This window comes from Electrophorus electricus, chromosome 20 (assembly GCF_041902795.1).
Source record: "Electrophorus electricus isolate QZ-2024a chromosome 20, ASM4190279v1, whole genome shotgun sequence".
Classification (NCBI taxonomy): domain Eukaryota; kingdom Metazoa; phylum Chordata; class Actinopteri; order Gymnotiformes; family Gymnotidae; genus Electrophorus; species Electrophorus electricus.
This window is the reverse complement of record NC_137516.1, coordinates 13,419,898-13,440,858: the sequence shown is the minus strand read 5'-3', so window position 1 is coordinate 13,440,858 and position 20,961 is coordinate 13,419,898. Positions and strand designations below refer to the sequence as shown.

The 20,961-nt window shown below is 42.0% G+C and overlaps 3 protein-coding genes across 10 annotated transcripts; 1 reads left to right on the top strand and 2 right to left on the bottom strand.

The window, feature by feature from the left end:
* Positions 1-1,170: 1,170 nt before the first annotated feature.
* On the bottom strand, positions 1,171-7,935 carry cmpk (cytidylate kinase). 2 transcript variants are annotated; one of them, XM_026998376.3, is made up of 7 exons: positions 7,662-7,802; positions 7,024-7,118; positions 6,056-6,202; positions 3,046-3,198; positions 2,862-2,938; positions 2,510-2,606; positions 1,171-2,092 (listed from the first exon to the last, which is right to left on the bottom strand). In XM_026998376.3, exons 2-7 carry the CDS (start codon positions 7,075-7,077, stop codon positions 2,051-2,053), a joined length of 570 nt encoding a protein of 189 aa, XP_026854177.2. In that variant the 5' UTR covers positions 7,078-7,118; positions 7,662-7,802; the 3' UTR covers positions 1,171-2,050. The 2 variants fall into 2 exon arrangements, with proteins under 2 accessions (XP_026854177.2, XP_026854176.2); XM_026998375.3 differs by lacking the exon at positions 7,024-7,118 and having other exon boundaries at positions 7,662-7,935.
* A 72-nt stretch (positions 7,936-8,007) lies between these two features.
* Positions 8,008-10,395, top strand: fam78ba (family with sequence similarity 78 member Ba). The gene is made up of 2 exons (XM_026998250.3): positions 8,008-9,264; positions 9,863-10,395. The coding sequence occupies exons 1-2, from the start codon at positions 8,936-8,938 to the stop codon at positions 10,383-10,385; spliced, it is 852 nt and encodes a 283-aa protein (XP_026854051.2). The 5' UTR covers positions 8,008-8,935; the 3' UTR covers positions 10,386-10,395.
* Positions 10,396-12,113: 1,718 nt separating this feature from the next.
* slc35a3b (solute carrier family 35 member A3b) lies at positions 12,114-17,531 on the bottom strand. Of its 7 annotated transcripts, XM_081703698.1 has the most exons (11): positions 16,378-17,528; positions 16,255-16,285; positions 15,651-15,764; positions 15,325-15,403; positions 14,748-15,004; positions 14,278-14,432; positions 13,963-14,085; positions 13,644-13,818; positions 13,265-13,383; positions 12,971-13,104; positions 12,114-12,884 (listed from the first exon to the last, which is right to left on the bottom strand). In XM_081703698.1, exons 5-11 carry the CDS (start codon positions 14,947-14,949, stop codon positions 12,794-12,796), a joined length of 999 nt encoding a protein of 332 aa, XP_081559824.1. In that variant the 5' UTR covers positions 14,950-15,004; positions 15,325-15,403; positions 15,651-15,764; positions 16,255-16,285; positions 16,378-17,528; the 3' UTR covers positions 12,114-12,793. The 7 variants fall into 7 exon arrangements, with proteins under 7 accessions (XP_081559824.1, XP_081559823.1, XP_081559825.1 ...); XM_081703697.1 differs by lacking the exon at positions 16,255-16,285; XM_081703699.1 differs by lacking the exon at positions 16,255-16,285 and having other exon boundaries at positions 15,325-15,381.
* Positions 17,532-20,961: the final 3,430 nt, after the last annotated feature.

Sequence of the window (20,961 nt, the reverse complement as noted above, 5' to 3'; positions counted from 1 at the left end):
ACATGTACAGTACAAGTACATGTAAACTGACTTGCAGCCTATTGTGTCATTTTAGCTAGTTGCCTCCTTTAAATGTCCCATTTTACAAGGTCACACAGGACGATGGAAACAACACTATTACATCAATTGAACCAATATTACTGATACCAGCGTAATACTGCAGTGACGCTCCCTGGGTCTTATCTATAACGGGATGCTGGTGATGGTACATCTCTAATGAAACATTTCATGTTAAATATTTGTCGTCCGCACTGGCGATATTGCACTGAGAAAGATAAACCAATGGACGCAGATGAAATCCAGTGTTAATTTTGGACTAACCACTCCCCAAATACATGCAGGTAAATGCACAGGTAAATCAGATAAAGACGGTGTTGGTGTTGTCTGTGAAGAGCCAGCTAAGACCAGTTATAGCCCATGATAAAACTGACATCAATTTCCCTGAAGGCTGGAAAGTGGTACACTTAGAATCACGACTGAAATGGCTTTGACAGAACTGTTGCTGAATACACGAAATAACAGGAAGTCACCACTATCAAGGGAGCAAACAGAATTCTGGCTGTGAACCCTAGCTTTTCATATACAATTTGGTAACATAAACAATAAAAATGTTGCAATGTAATAGATGATATAAAGGAACATAGTGTTTGGTAATACATTTTCAAACAAGTGACATGGACCAAAACTTCTAGTACAAAAAAAAAAAAAAAAAATGAATCCCACATGCAAGAATTCACGAGATATTTCAGTTTACTATTTGCATTTGTATCCTAGTCTGCCCTCTTTTGGTCTACATAAGACTGCCATTAAAACGTTTAAAATGTTATTAACAGATCTCACTGCTAATCCAGTAACACCCTTTGACATTTTTGAGGTTTTTCTTATGGTTAATTTAGGTTTTTCTTATGGTTAATTCCCGTTGCAGCAAGTTACACTGCTTGTTTGATTCCAAATTTAGTCAGACAGCAACAACAGTGACTGTTAATGAGGGAGAAAAGAGAACTCAGGTTGTGTATGTGGACTTTTCAGAAAATAAATCGGACATATAATACTTACGATAAATTACCTGCAATAAAACTCTTATTGCATACTAAGTGCTATGTAGAAAACTGCAACACATACATAATGTATTAATACATAATACATAATTTAGACTAAATTATAACATGATTAAAAAAAAAATTGTTTATTGTTTTTAGAGTAGGTGACAGCTTTTTACTGCAACATCTGTACATGCAATTAGACCACTGGATTTCTTCCCTAACAATGCAAGCACAGCTACATGTTAAAGCTTAGTTGTAGTATAAACAACCGATACTGACTACAATCTGGGTGGAGAAAGACATGGCTGAAAAACATTTTAGTCAAAATGAATCAAAAGCCATAATGATTCTAAACCTAGAAAGCCTAGTTTTAGTAGCTCCTAAGTTAAGAACGACAACAGGCCACCCAACATGTAGGTGTACTGCTTACATACATGTACTGTGTATACATCATCTGTGTACAGCAGCTTTCTGCAATCGGATTTTGGCCTCCCTCTTTTGGTGTGTATTTGGTGTATATGGTGTCTGTTTGATATGGTTTATAATGATAATGATAACAGGCCGAAATTTGCAGAAATGCCATACGCATGTCAAGCTCTTGCGCCTGGTTGAGCACACTTAAGGCTTCAAGTGCCAGCAACTGTGCAGTTACTACCATACACTCCTGTAAGGACCCTGCATTTAAAACAGGAACCTAATGCTCTAGTTCAGCTGGTATTTTACTAAAATAAAATGTTATTGTCAAGCTTTTTTTTTTAACTAAGCAAGAATGGATGTGGAGCAACAGAATGTCCCCGTTTCACAAATCAGCGCACCCCTACCAAGAAGACACCCACGCGTACACACACACACACACACACACACACGCACCTGCGCAGACACACACCAAAACAAAAATGCACATAGATAAGGTAAAAAGAAGCACTGAAGTAAATTAATAATGTTGCTGATATCAATAAAAATACAGGAGGATTCCAGCTGCTGGCAGTACAGGTTCAGGTCCACCACTAACCCTCTTTGTCAAGAATTTTCTTCACGTTGTTAAACACCTGTGCAAAGAGAGAAAATCAGATAAATAAGAAAAAAAAATATTAAAAACTATTCTGTCATATCTATTATTAAGCAATGCTGTATTTAATCCCTTCTCAAATGAACAGCCAAAGCCAGACTTTTGTTGATGCTCCCCACCCAACTAACAACTTTAAACAAAAGCATCAAAATTAAGAGAAAAAAGAAAAAGAAAAAGAAAAAAAAAAAAAAAGAGGCTGAACAGCGTTGAATCAAAATATAAACAACGAGTTAACATGCCCTAAAATATCCATTGCTCAACATGTCAGCTGCTCTCTCCCATCACTGTAAGGGGTGCGTTTTCTATAAGAGGCGTCAGGACCTTGCCCCCAGCGGCTCCAGGCTCAAACTGAGAGCCCGTGCCATCAGCCAGATGTTGCCCCGCGTGACAGCCTCACCTCGTCCACGGAGTGCGAGGCGTCGATGGTGCGCACTTTGCCTTGCCGCTCGTACTGTTCGATAATAGGCCGGGTGCACTGCAGGAATGTCTCGATCCTGCGCAAGAAACAGAGCAGAAGTCAGTGGTCATGCCAAACACAGTCAGCCGGGCTGCGGTCGGGGCTGGAGCGCAGCCCAGTTTGGCCATTTCCCACCAGGCACGAAGGCTGGACCCGGGGAGCGAACGGACGCAGCTCAATCAGATGCGCTCAGGCAGGGAGGTCGGCAAACTGGGCTGAATTCTGGCCGTGCCGAACCAGAGCCCGACATGTGCACTATTCCGGGTGCAGAATGCAGAGATGAAGGGACAACCTTTTATTCAAACTCTCTCTGTTGTCATCGGTCCGGCCGCTGCTTTTTCCACGTTCTAGACACCTGTCGATGCAAACCTGCAACAAGCAACATGAGACACTTTCAGCTCAGGCCAAAAACAAAAAGTGCCAAACACTGTTAAGTTCGGGATTTAATACAAAGAAAAGACCGGAAAATAACTCACTTCGTTACTGCAGTCAAAAAACAGGACAAATTTGACATCAGCTTTGCCATCCATGTCCCTCGTCCAACCTTCGAAGTTGTCCAGGTTCCGGGGAAAACCGTCAATGAGGAACCGAAACTTGTTTTCGTTTTCCGTCATGGTCTTCTCCATTGCCTGGACATGATAGAAAATGGGTCACTGGCAACAATGGTCCTCCTCTGGCTCACCCGGTAGAGCAGACAGAGCAAAGGTGCTAACACCAGGTTATGGGTTCAGCTCCAAAGAAGCACACATACTAACAAACTAATAAATATCTATGCTCTGGATTAGAGTAATGCTGAAAATGTAAACGCACATGTATTCGAACTAATTATGCATACAAGAGTGACGATGCGCCAACACACAACCTGAGGGACACGTCGCACAAACACTGCAGACTCCCAGTCCCCTGATTATTGACTGTATTCACCAATGTTGCCAACTGTTCCTTATTTATATTATTTTTATATCTTTATTTCTATGTATATTGCAGCCTATAAGACAATTAACATCTTATAATTTCAGAGATCTATTATATTATTTCAGAGATAAGCATCACGAACACGTTTCTATATGTGTATATTGCTAAAATATAGTACTATATATTTGCTAGCAGTTATCGAAAGGTACAATTAAGTAATAAATTTTATGGGGCAAGGCAGGGGAGATAGCAAAAGATAATAGCTCAAGGGGTGTAGCAAAACTGCACAACCGACAGGTCCAAACAGCATATATTCAGCGGCAGCTCCGCAATAAACATCTGGAACTGAAGAAAACCCCAAAAACAACAGCTCTTCAGGTGAGGGATTTTAAGTCTGATTTGCTCTAACGTAAAAAAAAAAAGAAAAAAAAAAAGCTTGAGATATTTAGTGTTGGTTTATGGCTGCCAACCACCGGAATCAGTTTTCAGAGTCAGAAAAGGAAGCCAAGTCCTGACCAGTAAGTAGCTAGGGTCAAAGTGCAGTTTATTATGTCCACCAGGCCTATGAGACTGCCCATAAACAAGACCTTGAACATAGTCATGAAGACAACTGTGCATTTGATTCCAGCAGCAGTAAACCGAAACAAGAAGGGACCCGCAGAAGAGCTCCCATCTTCCCACATGTTTGAGCTTCATATGGAGCATATGGGACTAGAGAACAGCTAAAACTCTGGCTGTTAGCAGGGCTTAGAACCCTGGCTCTAAGCCACTTTACAGAGAATTTCTGGTATAATTCCCATACCCTCCTTTTAATGAATAACTGCTGGATAAATAATTATGGTTTTCTGCTTTTAAATATTTTAATAGATTCTCTTCGAACTGAGTGAAATATACCTCCCACTACAGACTGGGTACAAATAGCAGGAGAACGGCCTTTGTTGTTAGTACTTGGTAGTAGAAGTCTGCTTCTGCTGATATTTACTGGGCATTTGGTGAGTGGACACTTTATTAATTACACTCCATGTTCAATGGCTGCATCTATAAGGTAGCAGTTCTTTTTTTATCCAGTTCTACATACTCAGAAGTTAAATAGTACTTGACCTGTTCTCTGCCCAATTGTGCCAGGTTTTCCAGTGGCTTCTTTCATGAATGACTTGTTTTTAAAAGAAAGCAATCTGTGTGTGTCTGTATATGTCCAAATATTTTGTGAATTTATATGTATCTCACACACACACACACACACACACACACACAGAGTCAGTTTCTGGCCTGACCACTGACACACATTACAAATGAAATGAAACACAGGCAATGGATGACTAAGAGGGTTAGCAGTATGGTGCTTATCTTTCTTTATGACTACCCTGCAAAGCTTTGTGTACACTCACCAACTGTACAGAAATTTCTCTACACATATATTTGTTCTCTGCCAACACACTGATTTTTACACTGATCATCTAAGCGTTGTTTTGGGATTTTAACCCATTTTCCCATTGTCTGCTATACCACTAAATCATGAATCAGTTTTGGCTGTGAGTTCCTGTCACATTCTGGACACAATGAGCATGACTAGTATCACTGATATAGAGCTGTCCGATCAAAGAATGGCATGGCTGAAGGTCTTTATTCCAGCCAAGCAGGAGTACATTTACTTATATTTCTTTAAATCAACCCTGAGTCTTTAAACAACTGATGAGTTCTATAAGGTGCCTGCTAGCTTGGCTGGATCAAAAAGCTGCTGCCACACTGGCTTATTGAGAATTGGCTTATTACAGTCAAACTAGTTACTGAGCACAGAAAGTATTGTTCCTGTGCAATTCTTGTGTAGATCCTAGCAACCATACTACTTTTTAGTTCCATACACTAAACAAATACCAGGAGTGGACAGATCCCTTCAAGCACATCAAAACCTCAGCTAAACATCCATGTGTGGCGCATATACATCTGAGCAATCATCTGGCTTGCCAGTGTACATATTAGTTCATGCAGTATTCACAAGAGCTTGCTTGTTTATAAGGGAATTTACAATACCAATGCATATTAAAAGCCCTTTGATCACAATCACGCCATTCATAAAAGAGATGTGTAAACAGAGGACAGGTGTCTGCTACAGTCAGTCAACTTATTGAGTCCAATAGTGGTACATGCAGTAACAGGTTACACCCTGATTCATAAATGTAATGAGGCCAATTAGGCACAACTACACAGTGCACCTAGTAAAGTGCTCACACAGTATAGATCAAGCACCAGCACTTATTCCTTGATGATCATTTCAACTGGTGATATGACCTTCATTCTCTACAGTGCTCCTTTCTTTCACAAAAGGCACCGAGTTACAGTTAGGACTCTTGGAAATTGTCCATGGTGCAGAACAAAGTGAAATTTACTTTGCTCTGACTTCAGACTCAGTTAGTGATGTAATTGGAGCTTCCACAGACTCCCTCACTCTGCACTCAGTTCGGTCCCAAACACTCCCAGATGAACCACACAATCAGGACTCCCGCAGGGGGGGGGGGGTGTCTTAGAGTCAGCGCTCTGTCACGGTGCACAGCTACACAGAACCAGAAGTACCTTCCTCAGTAAGTTGATGGTGATCTCCACAGGAACGATCCTGCCCTCTTTGATGTAGCTGTCGATGAGCTGGCCGAACTCGGAGTCTGGGCGCTTGCGCTCGTATCTCAGTAGGTCTCCGGCAGACAGGTGAGTGTAGCCATAGTGCTGAGACAGAGAGGCGAGGAAGAGTAAGCACGGCAGGCCTTGATAAGACCAGTTAGGACTTCTGGATCCTCTTCCCCATAATTAAAGACAATTTCAGAGATTAGAAAGTGTTGCAGCTCTCTGGTTGCAGCTAAACTTTGTAATTAATTCTAAAGTATTTTAAGTGCTGTTCCCCATGTGGGAGGCTACTGTTAAAAAATATTTATGAGAGAGACAGATAAAAGGGGTGAAGTTTAAGTGGGGCTTCACTAGTATGAATGAAATTCATTGGCTCACTGTTCGTCTTTAAATACACAAAACACACTGTGTAGTTCCTGCAGCTGGGTGCATGACCAGTTACAATTAGATGAGTTTTGATTTCCACGCCTAACTTGACAGCGGAAAATCCCACTGTATAAATAAAAAGTAGTGAATAAAGTAGGCCTATGCATGGAAAAAAACACAGTTGATTTAAACTCCATTCACACTATGGCCTGCTATATAATATTTATCACTGGGAGCAAGAATACCGAAATACAACATCTTATGTCATGACAATACAGTTAAGATGCAAAAAGCTAAAGGAGAAAGGCAGTTGCTCTGGTGAAAATGGAACTTTAGAGAAACTGTTTAAATAGGCATTACCAGAATGTACGAGTACGCTTTAAAACACCAGCATTCGGTTTTGGGGATTAACTAGATTACTTTGCTGCAACTTTCACTTTCCTTTCAGGATTTATCTGATTGCATCAGACTTCCAGACACTTGCACCCAATATAAAATGTGTGTGCGTGTGTGTGTGTGTGTGTGTGTGTGTGTCTGTAGTCTTCTGTATAACGTACATTCAAGAAAAAACTGCCGAAAAATATAAAAACAGGTGGTGGGGCCTCTCGCATCCCCCCAGCCTTCTACTGCTCTCGTGCGTTGCGACGCCTCACTAGTAACAAGAGAAATTTACACACTTAACGGGTCAAACGTACGTGAGATGTCGATCTCACCATTTTCACATGGGCATTATTTTAATAATAAATACCACTGTTGTAGAATAGACACCCTGACATCGTCAGGTAGGCTAAGCAGAACAGACGGTTTTGACGGACAAAGAGGGTAGAGGACATATGCAGCAAAGACATGTAAAGGAATTAAATTTTGAGCAACAGTAAGTTGGTCGAACAATAACCTACTCCGAATACACAGAAAGTCAAATGATTGGTAGGAGAGAACATTAATTAACGCTCCTGTTGAATAAGAAGAACACCTAAAGGCTCCTCTCATTAAGAAATTAAAATTATGCTTTAGAGGACACGCGGAAGTGCGTCAGATAGAATAAGAGTATAGCGGCAGGGCTTCTGCACAGAAAAGTAAGACAGGGTATGATGCGTAGCTAGCTGTCTTAGGACAATGCTGTCTAGATCCGTTTTATTTTGGTACCATCCCTTACTTATATTCACAGCAAATGTCTGATCTCCATCTTTTTTACCTCCACAATTTTAGTGCATTGGGTTCCTTTTCCTGCGCCAGGCCCGCCCAGAACGAAAATAACTTGCGGCTTCATAGTGAGAGCAATCCTAGGCACAGCGCTTGGAACTTTCGCAGACAAGCTCCGAAGTAGCCCAACAATCATAAATCAAAAAGACAGAAAGACTACTTCCGTGAACGAATAACGACCGAGCCCAGTCAGTCGGCTACAGATTGTTGAATGACCGATAGATGCGTGTCAAGGAAGTGCATTCCATTTCTTCTACACGTCACAACTAATGAGCGAGCAGAGGGAGTGTTCATGTGGCGTAAGACACGCACACGCACTTAGCCCCTCCCCTCTTGCGTCCCTAGAATCAGCACTGAACAGCGACCATTCTCGGGAAAACGGTAGCTTTTCCAAAACCCACGAATAATCGAGATATAATATTGGTTTTGTTTCGCCAGATTAATCAGTCTGTCTTTAGGAATTATTGCATTCTTTAAAATGCGTCTGGAAGATTCAGTAGATTTCAGTTCACCAACACGCTGTGCGTGTTTGTCTCACCTTTCACTTGTGCAGCATCTCTTCGCTATGGATATAGAGGATGGAAACACACAAAGGAAAAACAAAAATATATACCTTTGATTCACGAAGAAGGATGTCTTTTTAATTTGTTCTCTGCTTTGCAACCTGCCTTCTATATATTAAGAAGGAAAGTATAACTGCGTGAGCTAATGTCTTGCCTGTACTACCAAGCGCATATTTCCAAAAGGAGCTGCATCAACAAAATACTGGGTATGTCGCTCACTTCGAGGAAAGCTACCCGAACACCCTCCCTGCCGCTCCGTCTGCCTCTTCACCACTGACATGACAGCGCCCAGCAAAAAAACAAGGATCAAAGGGCTCAGACCTACAGTCGGACGTGGGAATTGGAACAGAAGACAATACGGGCTGCCACCGGGTGTCCGAACTGGGGGAGGCCGTATCACATCTGCTAGGGACGAACACCAAGGGCAGTGCGGCACTCCGGCTCATCAGGGAAGGGCGAAGAGAGGTGTCGGTACACCTTTACCCCCATTTCGAAAAATCGCCTCATCGCCACTGCAGTTCCGATTTTTTCCTCAAATATGTCTTAGTCCAGGCCACAAATATTTGACCATATATCACGATATATATTTCTACATGAACTATGGTGTTTATTTTGCACTCCGGTGATTTTATCGACCGCACTGTGAGTGGGGAACAGAAACAGGGGTCTGCGTTTCGACAATAATTGATTATACAAGGGTCCAATGAACGTTAGATATACTCAAATTCTTCCGTCGCTGGTCATACTGACACTCCTTTTAACCAGGGCAATGGGTTGCATTCAAAGTATCGCCTGTAAACCGCGCATCAGACGGGAAAACATCGTGGTATATGAGGTGTCGGCCTCCATTGACCAGTGTCCAACAGTGATTGAGGAGAACTCGCCGATCGTGTTGCGTTACAAGACGCCGTATTTCAGAGCGTCGGCCGGAATCGTCATGCCGCCGGTTCCGAGAAATGAGACGTGGACCGTGGGATGGATTCAAGCTTGCACCCAGATGGAATTCTACAATACGTACGGCGATATTGGCATGTAAGTAGTGAATGTTGACCCAAATACTTGAATCGTTAAGCAGTCTTTCTGTAAGTAAGGCATTCTAACTACCTGACATTTCATACTTCAGCAGCGTAAAATGACGAGGGGCAGAAGTTTAAAATGTTTGAAGAAAAAAAAAATCCTGTCCTGTATCTGCAAATGAATGTTCTTTTTTTAACTCTCTATCCTTCAGTACTACCTAGCTACTCCCTGCAAATTTAGGACATGGTGGTAGTTAACAACTCTGTGAAAGATTTAAGATAAGTGAAAAAATAAAAATCACATCCATTTGTTTAATAGACCAACTCCACATCCAGTCTTTTACAAGTGTTTGAATGAAACATTGATATTTTACATTTAGCTAACACTTTTATCCAAAGTGACTTACAGTTATGACTGAGTACAGCTTGAGCAATTGAGGGCCCAACTGTGGCAACTTAGCAGAGACTTGAACCAGCAACCTTCTGATTACAAGTCGAGTACCTTAACCACAGAACTATTTCACTCCCATGATACATCGCTGCAACTCTTCAACTGAAAAGTTGGGTTAATCTTTTGGCTTGTCCTACCCCCACCAACCCCCACCCTGCTGCAGGTCCAGCTGGGAACTGCCAGAGCTCCGCGAGGGCCGTGCGAAGGCCATCAGCGACTCAGACGGCGTCAGCTACCCTTGGTACGGCAACACCACGGAGACGGTGACCATCTCCGGCCCCACATCCAAGCCGTCACGGTTGACAGTGAGCATGAATGACAACTTTTACCCGAGTGTGACGTGGGCTGTGCCGGTGAGCAACAGCAATGCACCCATGCTCACACACATCACACGTGACCAGAGCTTCATCACATGGCTGGTGGCACTCAACAGTGCCACCAAGGAGCGAATCGTGCTGCAGACGGTGCGCTGGCGTATGCACGTGGATATCGCCGTGGACCCCTCCATGCCACTGGGTTCTCGTGCCTCCCTGGTGGGCCGACCGCATCAAGAGCAGCCCCACATCCTTGCCAACAACGAGCCCATCCCTCCCAATGCTCTGGGAAGGCCCAACGCCAACGATGCCCAGGTGCTGATGTGGAGGCCACGGCGGGGAGCACCCCTAGTGGTCATCCCCTCCAAGTAGGCGTGGTCCACAGTGCCTCCAAAGTAAAACACTGAAAGGTGGTGAAAATTCTTGCTGTACACAGCACCATTGGACCATGAGAAATGTTACCATGGAGGTATGGGTCTGCTCTTTCTGGCTGTCAAGATGTTTTTTGGGTGGGTCCTCCAAGCTGGACTGCTTTGGGCGAGGAATTCTCTTAGATCTGGACTTATCCAAACCACATGACTGCCTTTATCCGGTGCTTGATCAGAACTGCCTTGTGCTAGATCGTAACTGGATTTCACTAAAAAAAAGCCACATACTGCTTGAGAGACACTGTGCATTTGGTGTCATATGACATGAAATGGACTAAGTGGTACCAGCCCATGGTCATTATATCAACCTGGAAATTCGCTGTTTAGAAATTTCAGGAGCAGCACAAACCCTTCGAAGCTCCCACATGATTTGACCAAGACCATGCACGAGGCTTTAGCTGCTAGATGTTAGCTCACATGTTGGAAGCTGTTCGCTGAAGACAAGCAAAATGATACAGGAAGAGCTTGAGCAGTTAGCAAGGCCTGAATATTATGACGCCATGCGTCTGGTCTGCTGGCTTCATCCACTCGCACACATGTTGACATATGAGCACTGGTAGGAGTTTGTTTATCCTTGCCCGTGAGTCCAAACGAGTCCATGCGCTCGGTGGTCACCACACCATAGGCATGTTCAAGATTAGTCACATGCCGTACGCACTCCATCTGTGCTGGTCGGCCACATGGCCTGTCAAGCTGTCTCACCCTTTCCTCTCCTATCAAGACTCCATAGGTTCTCATTACATTTCTAAAAAATATTCCATCACTAACGTCTTCTTGATCCCAGCCTGGCACAGTTTGGCTAATTCTGAAATTGTTTATAAAGACTGAAATCTTGATGCAAATTCAATGTCATAAATATAGGAAATCTAGCAAGACAGGTTGGGGAAGAAAAAGGGTGTGGTTAGTTAGCTGCATGACATTTTGATTTATCTAGGCTAAAAGCTTAACATTTAATAAGGAATCAAAGTGTTCGCAAAAGTTCAAGGTGACACGAAGAGTAATTAAAGTTGTGTCTGAGACAAACATTATTCTCTCTCCCCTACCTCAAACAGGAAAAATATCTTTTTCGCTTACCTCAAGTAAAGGTACAGAAGAAGATACTGATGAAGCCATTAAGGAGTCTAATATAATTAATCACTCCTCTCAGCTACCCTCTAGCAAACATTTCTCAGCTGCAGCCAGTGTGAATCCAGAGCATTCTAAGCTAAGAGTCTCATCCTTTCAGGCTGTTGAGATGATCGTCTGTATGTTAAGCATATGCAGTATTGTACTAAGCATTTTCTGAAGAACCAGGGCCCAGAACACCAGCAGTGTGTGTGGTTTGGATATATACCTGAAAAGCATTTATTCCAGCATTTTGAGCTTGAATGATGACATTTCAACATATGACGAAAAAATGTTTAATTTAGAAAATGTTTAAAAGTTCAATTTTTGATAAAGAATATTATGAGGTAAGATTTACAAAGATCAACTCTAATTCCATAACTATTGATTCCTTTAAAAATAGCTTGTTCATATTTATATAGTTTCCCATTACAAAACAAGTCTATGCAATGACAGAGTACTAGATAACTGTGGAGGGCAGTCTTGGCCTGTGAGCATGGAACTTAGGTAACTGAAGAGAACTTTCACAGATTTCTTTTCCTGCATGCAAATGGGTTTTGCATAAAACAAACTGTGATGTGACATATATTTCCGTTGAATGCCCAAGCTAAGAGCAATGAGCTCAAACCGCCTTTCCCGCTTGAGCTTCTAATAAAAAAAACACTGAGCATCTCTGAGAAGTTTGATTTCTGAAGTGCCAACTTTAGCAGTTCCTACAACTGCCACTAGAGGGTCTACTTTGTCATTGGATGAGTGGTTTATTGTGACATATCTGCTTACTGAGGCACTTCTAATGTCCTTGAAAGAAATTCCATTTTTGACCTTATTTAGGCATATGATAAAGCTACAGATAACACTGATAGCATTCCTTGATTCTTCCTTCAAGAGCCTTCCTTGATCATTTAATGTAATCTAGATGTTCATATAAGATACTAGCAAGACACGTCACACACACACACACACACACACACACACACACACACACACACAAAAAACATCTGAAGTGTTTTCCTTGAAGTTCCTATGAAGGAGAACGATCATTCAGGTCATAAAATCAAACAGACTTCACCAACACGTTGCTGTCTGAGCCTGATGAGGTCCTCCTTAATGTCCTTTCCCACTGTCTCAGCCCACATACATCCTTGTATTCTCCTGCCCTCCTTCCTGTGCCGTCCTAGATTTTCCCGTCCCCTCAGAGAGGCATCTTGTAGTCCCTTGATGTAATACATCCATGTGGCCCTCCATTCCCTAAGCTACATTAGAGCTGACAACAGGCTTCTGGTCAAACCCATACAGAAAGGTAGCTGTAATCACCAGCACTGATCCCAGGAAGAACAGCCTACGAAAGATTTGGGAAAATATTTTAGGAAAGGTTTTGGTAATTTTGGTGCAGATTAACAAAATAGGGCTCAAAATACCAAATACCTGGTAGGATCAAAGTCCTCTAACCAGAAGTATGAGATCAAACTAGATAAAATGATAGAGATGGATGTGGCAAAGCCTTTCAGGATGTTGTCTGCATACTTGATGACAGCTGCAATGACCAACCCACCCAATGCCTGAAATCCAAAGGGGGAAAAAATACAAACATCTAGTTTAAACACACATTAGGTAAAGACATTGGCTCTATGTGCAACTTTGTCATTTATTTACTTGGTCTATTTTGCTTTATAAGATTCTGAACACAGAAGGTGAAATGAAAAAGGAAGGGCGATCCACCTGCAGAAGTACAACTATCCAGGTGATGCTGTTATAGCCCTGGAGAAATCCACCTGTCAACACCCTGTCTCCATCATACGCAAACACTCCCGTTAGTCCGAAAGCCAAGCCGAACAAACCTGTAGGTGGAGCCAGAGCCAAAGATGGAGAGAGAGAAGACTTGGCTAAATGTTATCCAAGGTAAATGTAAAGGTATTTCTAACACATTTTTGCTCACTTTTGCGCACATTACTAATGGTGTTTTTTGTTTTGTTGATCATATATAGATAAAGGCAAATACCCCACCATGAGTGAATATTAGTTCTAGCCTGGTTATCCTTCGTTAGCAGCAACAAAAACCAGGCAAACAAGCAGAAGAAGAGTAATACACCTTGCTGACCTAACTGAATGTTACGGATCCATACGCATTGTTTGGACTCTTTGAGGATCTTCTCAAAGTAAACACCTGCAAAACCACTGGAGAAACAGGCCACTAACACAGCGAGTAACCCCATGAACTGAGTTCCTGCAGAGAGATTCTCCAGCTCCGGGACCAAAGTTAAGTCCGAAGGCCACTGTTGGTGAGGGCAGACACATATGCACACACAGAGGAGACAGAGAAAAGAAGGAGTTTGAAAGCTATTGTGTTGTCTCCTATTGCAGCAGCTGGGCAAAAATAACACCAAAATATCGCTATTGTATCATTAGCAAGTCATTACCTGTACAAGCACTACACCTGTCATTAGAATGAGTAAGGATAGCCACTGGTAGTTTCCAAGTCTCTTGCCAAGCAGAGACACAGAAAAGAGAGCTGTGGTGAGGATCTTCAGCTGATATGTGACCTAGAAACCCAACAGATGAGAACAGGGTTCAAACACATACGCAACAGCAGCCAACATCTACTATATATGTCCACCAATGGTAGCCAGATCATGTTGCTATGGTGCTGGAACTGGCCTGACGCTCCTGACTACCCTTTTACAGCTTCACAGCCAGTGCAGGGCAATTCCTAAGCGCAATTCTGCTTCCTTCACCTGGTAGGTGGCAGCATCCAGGTGGGAGAGAGCCACGTAGAGAAGATTGTTCTGCAGGGTGTAGATGCCTGAAGGGATGGTCAGCTTCAGGGTCTCCAGGGGCTTGCTCACAATTTCATCCCAGAGAGTCTGATTCATCGCATGCACACTGAACCCTGAAGGTGAAAGTGCTGGAATCATCTCAAGTCTGAAGAGCTACGCTGAATTGTTTTCCCATGTTTTAGGGAGAAGGCAAAGAGACCTTATCAATCAATCAATAAATAAATAAATAAATAAATAAATAAATAAATAAACAAACAAACAAACAAACAGGGCAACCAAATGTATTTTGCCCTACAGTACTGGTTAAAATGGGAAGACGTACAAGGTAGCACAGAACTTCGTATGAGGTAGCACAGAATAGACTAAACAATAGTTCTCAAAAGACAACCTGAGCTACCTAGAGAGACTTGCAGAGGACAGAGACTTACTGTTGTCCCTGAAAATGAGTAAGGTGCAGGCAGCGATCTTCAGCAGCTCAGTACAGACCACAGCTGATGAAGCCAGGTAGCGAGGGCCCTCGGCCTGCTGCGTGCGTGAGTATCGCATGGTCAAAACCAAAGTGGTGGTCTGCAGCACCAGCAACCCAAGAGACCCATACTTCTGGTGGGTGGACACACTGGACCGCAACATGCTGGAACCCTCGGCAGGACCAGGTTTAAACTGGGGTTTAGAGAGCTGGGCGGGGCTGGGCGGGGCAGGGCGGGGGTGGAGAAATACAGCATACTTGAAAGGAGCAATCCCATACATTCTGCTGAATTAAGAGAAATTAAAAAAACCTCTTTTTTTTTTTTTGCCTTGAGTACACTAAAGTAGCCTAAACAGCATGCTAGAAACCTTTTTTAATTTTTTTATGACCAAACTTCAAATGACTAAAAGGATTTACTTTTAGTAAATCACTAGCTACTCGTGCATAATTTACAGAATGGAAACCACATAACAGAAACATTCAAAATTCACTTAATCCAACCACTGATTTTTTTAATGCAGACATATTCAGCTCCTCACCTGGATGGAGAAAGTGTTCAGGAAAGTTTCAGGTATGTGACACACCACAAAATAACACTGGAATCAGAGCGTCAAACCACTGAGTAAGGATTAGAAATTAGTTAATATAAGTAATCGCACTCAGCCCTGTGTAACATTATCTGCACATTGCCAATGCTTGTGGTAGTCATCGGTTGTAAACCAATTACAGCAAGTAACAGCACATACAAAGACACATACACAAATAACCCAGAATGCCAAAATGTAATAGATCTGTGAGAGAAAAATGATCTGATTAGCTGTTGTTTACTCCTTTTTCGGTTTTGAAAAAAAGCATGAAAACCTACCTGCACCCAACTATTCAGCATGACTGAGGGTCTAGTGTTCTTAGGAAGGTCCAATTTCCTTCTAGTTCAAAGTATATTTAGCAAGATTCCATGAAGATATACAGGCTTCTCCTTCTACAGGAACAAATATGGAATTCTCATAACTGAGACATTTACATTTTTCCAATCCAGCATTGCTCCTGAGTATCATTAACCTGAGTAACTAGATAAACGGACTGTCATCCACAGAACACAACGGGTACAGACAGATGACACACAAGGGAAACATTCAAACATATCTGAAAAAAACTATTTTTATTTCAACTGAAACCAGCATGTGGGTGGGATTAAATATCCTGAGGCTTTGTGTCCTGATTGCTGTTTAAATATTATGCCAAGTGCTTTCCCATTATAAGACATATTATCCCAAAGTAAAATGTATATAACGAGTATAACAAGTAGGTGCAGTATAACGAGTAGGTGTGCACCAGTCATATATATATATATATATATATATATATATATATATATATATATATATATATATATATATATATATATATATATATATATATATATATATATATATATATATATGGGAGAAAGGGCAATGATGAATTGAAACCTGGCCAAACAGAGTTTGTAGTATCTTTCATCTGAGAGAGAGAATAACATAAAAATCTAATGAGATTGGCAGCATTTCTTGAAAGTAAAAAAAACAAAACAAGAATGACCGGTCATCACTCACTATGGTAACTGGCATCATCATCACCATAATCATCCAAGAGGCACCATGGCCGAATCTTCAGAGGTCCAATATCTTCTACACACGTTGATTCACACCTCCTTTAGTCCTTCTGGAGCCCAGTTGATGTGCCAGACTTATTCATGTTAGGTGAGCAGACTCCTGTAGACTGAACCCAGATTTCTATCAAATTGGCAGTGCTCTGTGGAGCAGCTGGCAGTCACACCCACTGAAAGGCTTGCTTGGGAGGGTGGGGGGGTGGGGGAGGGATATGCTGTGGATCCCCCAGCCCGCTGTCACTGTGACACAACACCACCATAAGAGTGAAGACGCCACTTCTTCCAGCGGAACGTCAAAACTTCCAATGCAAAGAATCCATACATGTGGCTGGTCTGACTTCACGTCATTATAAGAATGGTTATGTGCTGGAGCTGATGTTCTGGGATGCCCAGGGAGTGAAGGAAAAAGTAGTCCAGCCTGGCCAATAGCCTGGAGAAGTCCAGTTAGAACACACAGGATGCCTTCTGTTGGCAGATCTCTTGGTGGGGGAGGAAGGAGTCTAGACAATCCCTCTCTGTGTACAGGATTCAGTAATATGAGCTGTAGCCAGTCAAGGAACTCACACTCTCCACCCACACACAAGTCTGCCACATAAGCATGAGGGAGAACTGCACTCTGGCAGCCTGCCTAAAGGACCTACCCTGAGCACACACTCAGGGGTGTGTACGCCCGTGTGAGCTTATGCAGCATGCTGGGCAATAAATGTGAAGGGGATGCATACTCTGCCCTCTCTGCTGAGAGTAGTGTTTCCCAAATGCATTCAGCTGTATTCAAGTGGGGAAGCTAATGTATGCTTGTTGGGGCTTTGGCACTTGAACCGGCAAGTAAAGAATGACAAGTGTACACAGTGCTTCTGGGTTTGTTACTGCTCATATATTTGCCAGATATTTTAGGTTCCACTTACATCCTGCCAAAATGACAATCCTTGTCCAAAAGTAAATTCAATACCAGATACCTCTTTTGTAGTTGGGTGTTTATTTTTAGTAAATTGGAAGAGCACCCTTGTCATATTATGCAATTTGTTACTTTAGAACAAATATACAAATATACATTGCATATTTATATTTACATACATATAAATGGGTCAACATGGTTATATACATAAGGTTGAGTTCCACTGTCAACCAGTTCTCTACTATCCTTGCCTTATATGCTCTTTATACCACAGTATATTGAGAAGTTACTTTTTATTCTTTTATAAATACTTTAAAGTTGTTTTAAAATCCTTATTTATTTTTATTCTCTTTATTTGTTATTAACACTACTGTTAATTGCATGCTTTTATTTTGACTACTTCTTATTAAACTTCTTTTGTCTTGGTTAAAAACGAAATTTTATATATTTATTTAAATCTCTCTTTCTGTAGTAGTAGCATTCCGTAAGTCCTCTATTCTCCTCCATGAGTGTCTTGTATTTGATCCAGTAGCCCACTTTTCATCAGATTTCCCCAACATCTGATGCAGACATCATTGGCCTAGGCGACGTCCGAGTTGGTATGATGTTAGCATTAAGGACCTTGCCTAATAGACCACACTGGAGACACCCTGGTCAGGATTTGAACCACCGACCTCACGTATGAAGTCAGTGGTGTAACTGTGCTTCATGAACACCTGGCAGCACAAATGAGATGGCACACGGCTCAATATATGAGTGGGGCTCAGAAAGGCATTGTCAACTACACCAGAGGAATTAAGCACCAGCTACTGGTGGATACAACACTTGAGACTGTAGGACCAGACAGACCAGCCTGTTCAGTGCCTAGATTGACTACAAGAAAGTCTAGGATTTAATGCCCCACACATGGATCCTGGAATTATTGAGGCTATATAACATCATCAGGACCCTAAGGGCCTTCATCAAGAACTCAATGGGGCTGTGGAAGACAACCCTATAGGCTGACTTTAGACCAATAGCATGAGTGGATGACAAAATGACTCCTCTAAATGGGTGACTATGTCAGAGTTGAATGACACATCAACTCACTAATCCAGCTCGCCGGGATATACAGTAGTGACATCAGAATGTCATTCGGACTGGATATGCTCTAAATTAAATGTACCACTTCACGGTGTGCCAGGCACTCATCCAGAAGGACATGACCACTGATTCTCACACATACCCACCTCAAACACAATTCCCAGTTTATTGATCACCACCTGTAACTTGTTTGCGTTTCTCCCTATTTAAAGCCCAGAGGCGCCTGCCTCCAGCGTTGTGCAATGGTCCATGACTAGCATTCCTGTCTCATCCGAGCCTGCGGCTCCCGAGTCTACTCTGAGAGATTACTGCCAACACTAATACTTCTGCTTTTTTTAAATTTGCTTTTGCACCCTCAGTGCTGAGCTACATTGTTTCTGTTATGGAGAATAAAGAAACACCATTGCTACACCCAACAGGGAGTGTCTTACTCCCTCCCTGCCTCCGGCATAACACTACAGATTTTGTTTTTAAACAGTACCTAACTAAATACATGTTGTGGTAAAAATTAATAAATAAATAAGTACACCCTTCATTTTGATAAAAGTAGCCCACAGCAGAATAACAGACATTTCTTAATCCTCAAAGACTTCTAGGTGTACTGGCATAATATTGTCTTAGTGCCATTTGGACAGAAAAAAAATCAAGAGTTGACTAGCAAAATCATATAAAGCTGAATTTTGTGGTATGGTCATACCAGTTTGTATCAGGGATACAATATAAATATAAATACATTTACATACATAAATACTTTTACATATATATTTAAATCCACACCCCTAGTCCACTTTACCTTTTCTTACCTGCTCAGTTTATGTTAGGTAAGGACTTCCTAAAAATATTTGCAGTGACAGATAGATGATTTTTTTTAAATATTCTAATCAGTTTAAATAGAATACATATTGTCTTCTGTAAATTTTAAATACACGTACATAAGTATCAGGTATAATGACAACACAGTATATGATACCATCTACTGGGAAAAGCTAAAAGAGAACAATGGGAGAAAACAGACTGAAAGATTGAACAGATAAGACTGAAGAGTTTAGGATTCAGTGTACACAGACAAAAACAAAATGATCTCAACCTTCTTTCTTTCCACCCATTCACTTGACAGCTTCAGTATAACAAGTTGTGCTGTACAAGGTCTCAGGACTGTATAGGGGTTTTTCCATTATAACCCACATGGATATAATGGATATGCTCATGTGAAAAGCTGAATCAGCTGTACTGGTGTCATATTGCGCAAAGCTAAGCTCCGTTTGACCCAACCCTCTTTTTAAACATTGCTTTAAACGTGTCACTTTGTCCCTGTCCCTGACATAGACACGCCAGTATTACCTATGTAAGCATTAAAAATACACATAGAAGCATTGCTTTTGACATGTTGACACAAATCGGAAAAATAGTTTGTTATACTAGGCCCAATCGCTTCATTATTCTAGCTACTATACTCCAACACTAACTTTATTTGCTTTAAAGGTATAGGGAGAATGTCACGGTACGCTCCGCTTCCTGCTGATCAGGTAGTACGGTCCACCGCATGACTGGAAGTTCGTTGTCTTGCGTGTAGCCACGCCCACGTTTGCACAGACCTGTACGTGGTTTATCGCGTAATGTCTTTGTGTATTTAAACTGTGTGGTTGTCGGTCGTTGCCTTTGTTCATGTTTCTATCATAAGCAATACTATTCGCGTTCGGTGTTTATATTGGCTGCGGGGCATTTTAATAAATGTGTCACCGTCGAGGGAGTCTGTGCGTCCTGCTCCTTGCCCTGCGACACCCGGGCTGTTTGCTTTTTAAAAGCTCACTAGCTGCCGCAAATGGCTTGCTCTGTCTGGTTATCCTCTTTCTCTGCTCTAAAGAGAAAAAAAAATGACATAGTTGCCTAGCAGATCCTTTTTGTGACAAGAAATTATACAGAGCATGGTCACAAGAACCTTTTTCAGTTTGGCTTGTAACAAGTACTTTATGTTGTGCAGGACTTGGTCAGACAAACACACAAGCAGATAGAATTCCTAGTAGGCAAGGCAGATACTACTTATTGGGGGGGGGGACTTGGATGAACTTCTAAAGTGTTGGCCATCAGTATGTACCAATAAGCTTTGGCATACATTGTGTCACAACTGTTGAGTTCCTAGTACGCCAAAGGCCATACAGACCCTCTGTTGAGAAGCAACACGTCATCAAGGAGGCCATTGATATGTTATAAAATGGGATCATTAGGCTTTCTACCACCCCTTGGGCTGCACCTATTTTCATTGTGTTTTCATTGTAGGCTATTTGCCTCCAAAGCTTTCATTTCAATGCCCAATACAGGAAAGGCAAATGTAACACCATTCCTGACACACTTTCTAGTGGGGTCCTCCTCACCCATTTTACCCTTCCACAACCTCCTGGTGACCTGACTGAGAAAAAACTGCCCTGGCACAAGTGTCTGATGCTTTTCTTCAGTCCTTGGAAAAAAAGGCAAAAAAAAACAGATCCACATTCAGACGGAATCCACTATCTATGGGTAATCCCTAATAAACAGCTGGGTCAAACATTGCTA

Coding starts and splice junctions, on each gene's coding strand:
- slc35a3b (XM_081703696.1), bottom strand. CDS start 16,410: ATGATTATGGTGATGATGATGCCAGTTACCATA. Junction 14,433..14,747: donor ACTCATTTTCAGGGACAACA/GTAAGTCTCTGT, acceptor TTTCACCTTCAG/GGTTCAGTGTGCATGCGATG. Junction 13,105..13,264: donor GGATAGTTGTACTTCTGCAG/GTGGATCGCCCT, acceptor TTTGGATTTCAG/GCATTGGGTGGGTTGGTCAT.
- fam78ba (XM_026998250.3), top strand. CDS start 8,936: ATGAACGTTAGATATACTCAAATTCTTCCGTCGCTGGTCATACTGACA. Junction 9,265..9,862: donor ACGTACGGCGATATTGGCAT/GTAAGTAGTGAA, acceptor ACCCTGCTGCAG/GTCCAGCTGGGAACTGCCAG.
- cmpk (XM_026998375.3), bottom strand. CDS start 7,805: ATGATTGTTGGGCTACTTCGGAGCTTGTCTGCGAAAGTTCCAAGCGCT. Junction 6,203..7,661: donor AATGCACTAAAATTGTGGAG/GTAAAAAAGATG, acceptor TCTCTGTCTCAG/CACTATGGCTACACTCACCT. Junction 2,607..2,861: donor AGAGAGAGTTTGAATAAAAG/GTTGTCCCTTCA, acceptor TTTCTTGCGCAG/GATCGAGACATTCCTGCAGT.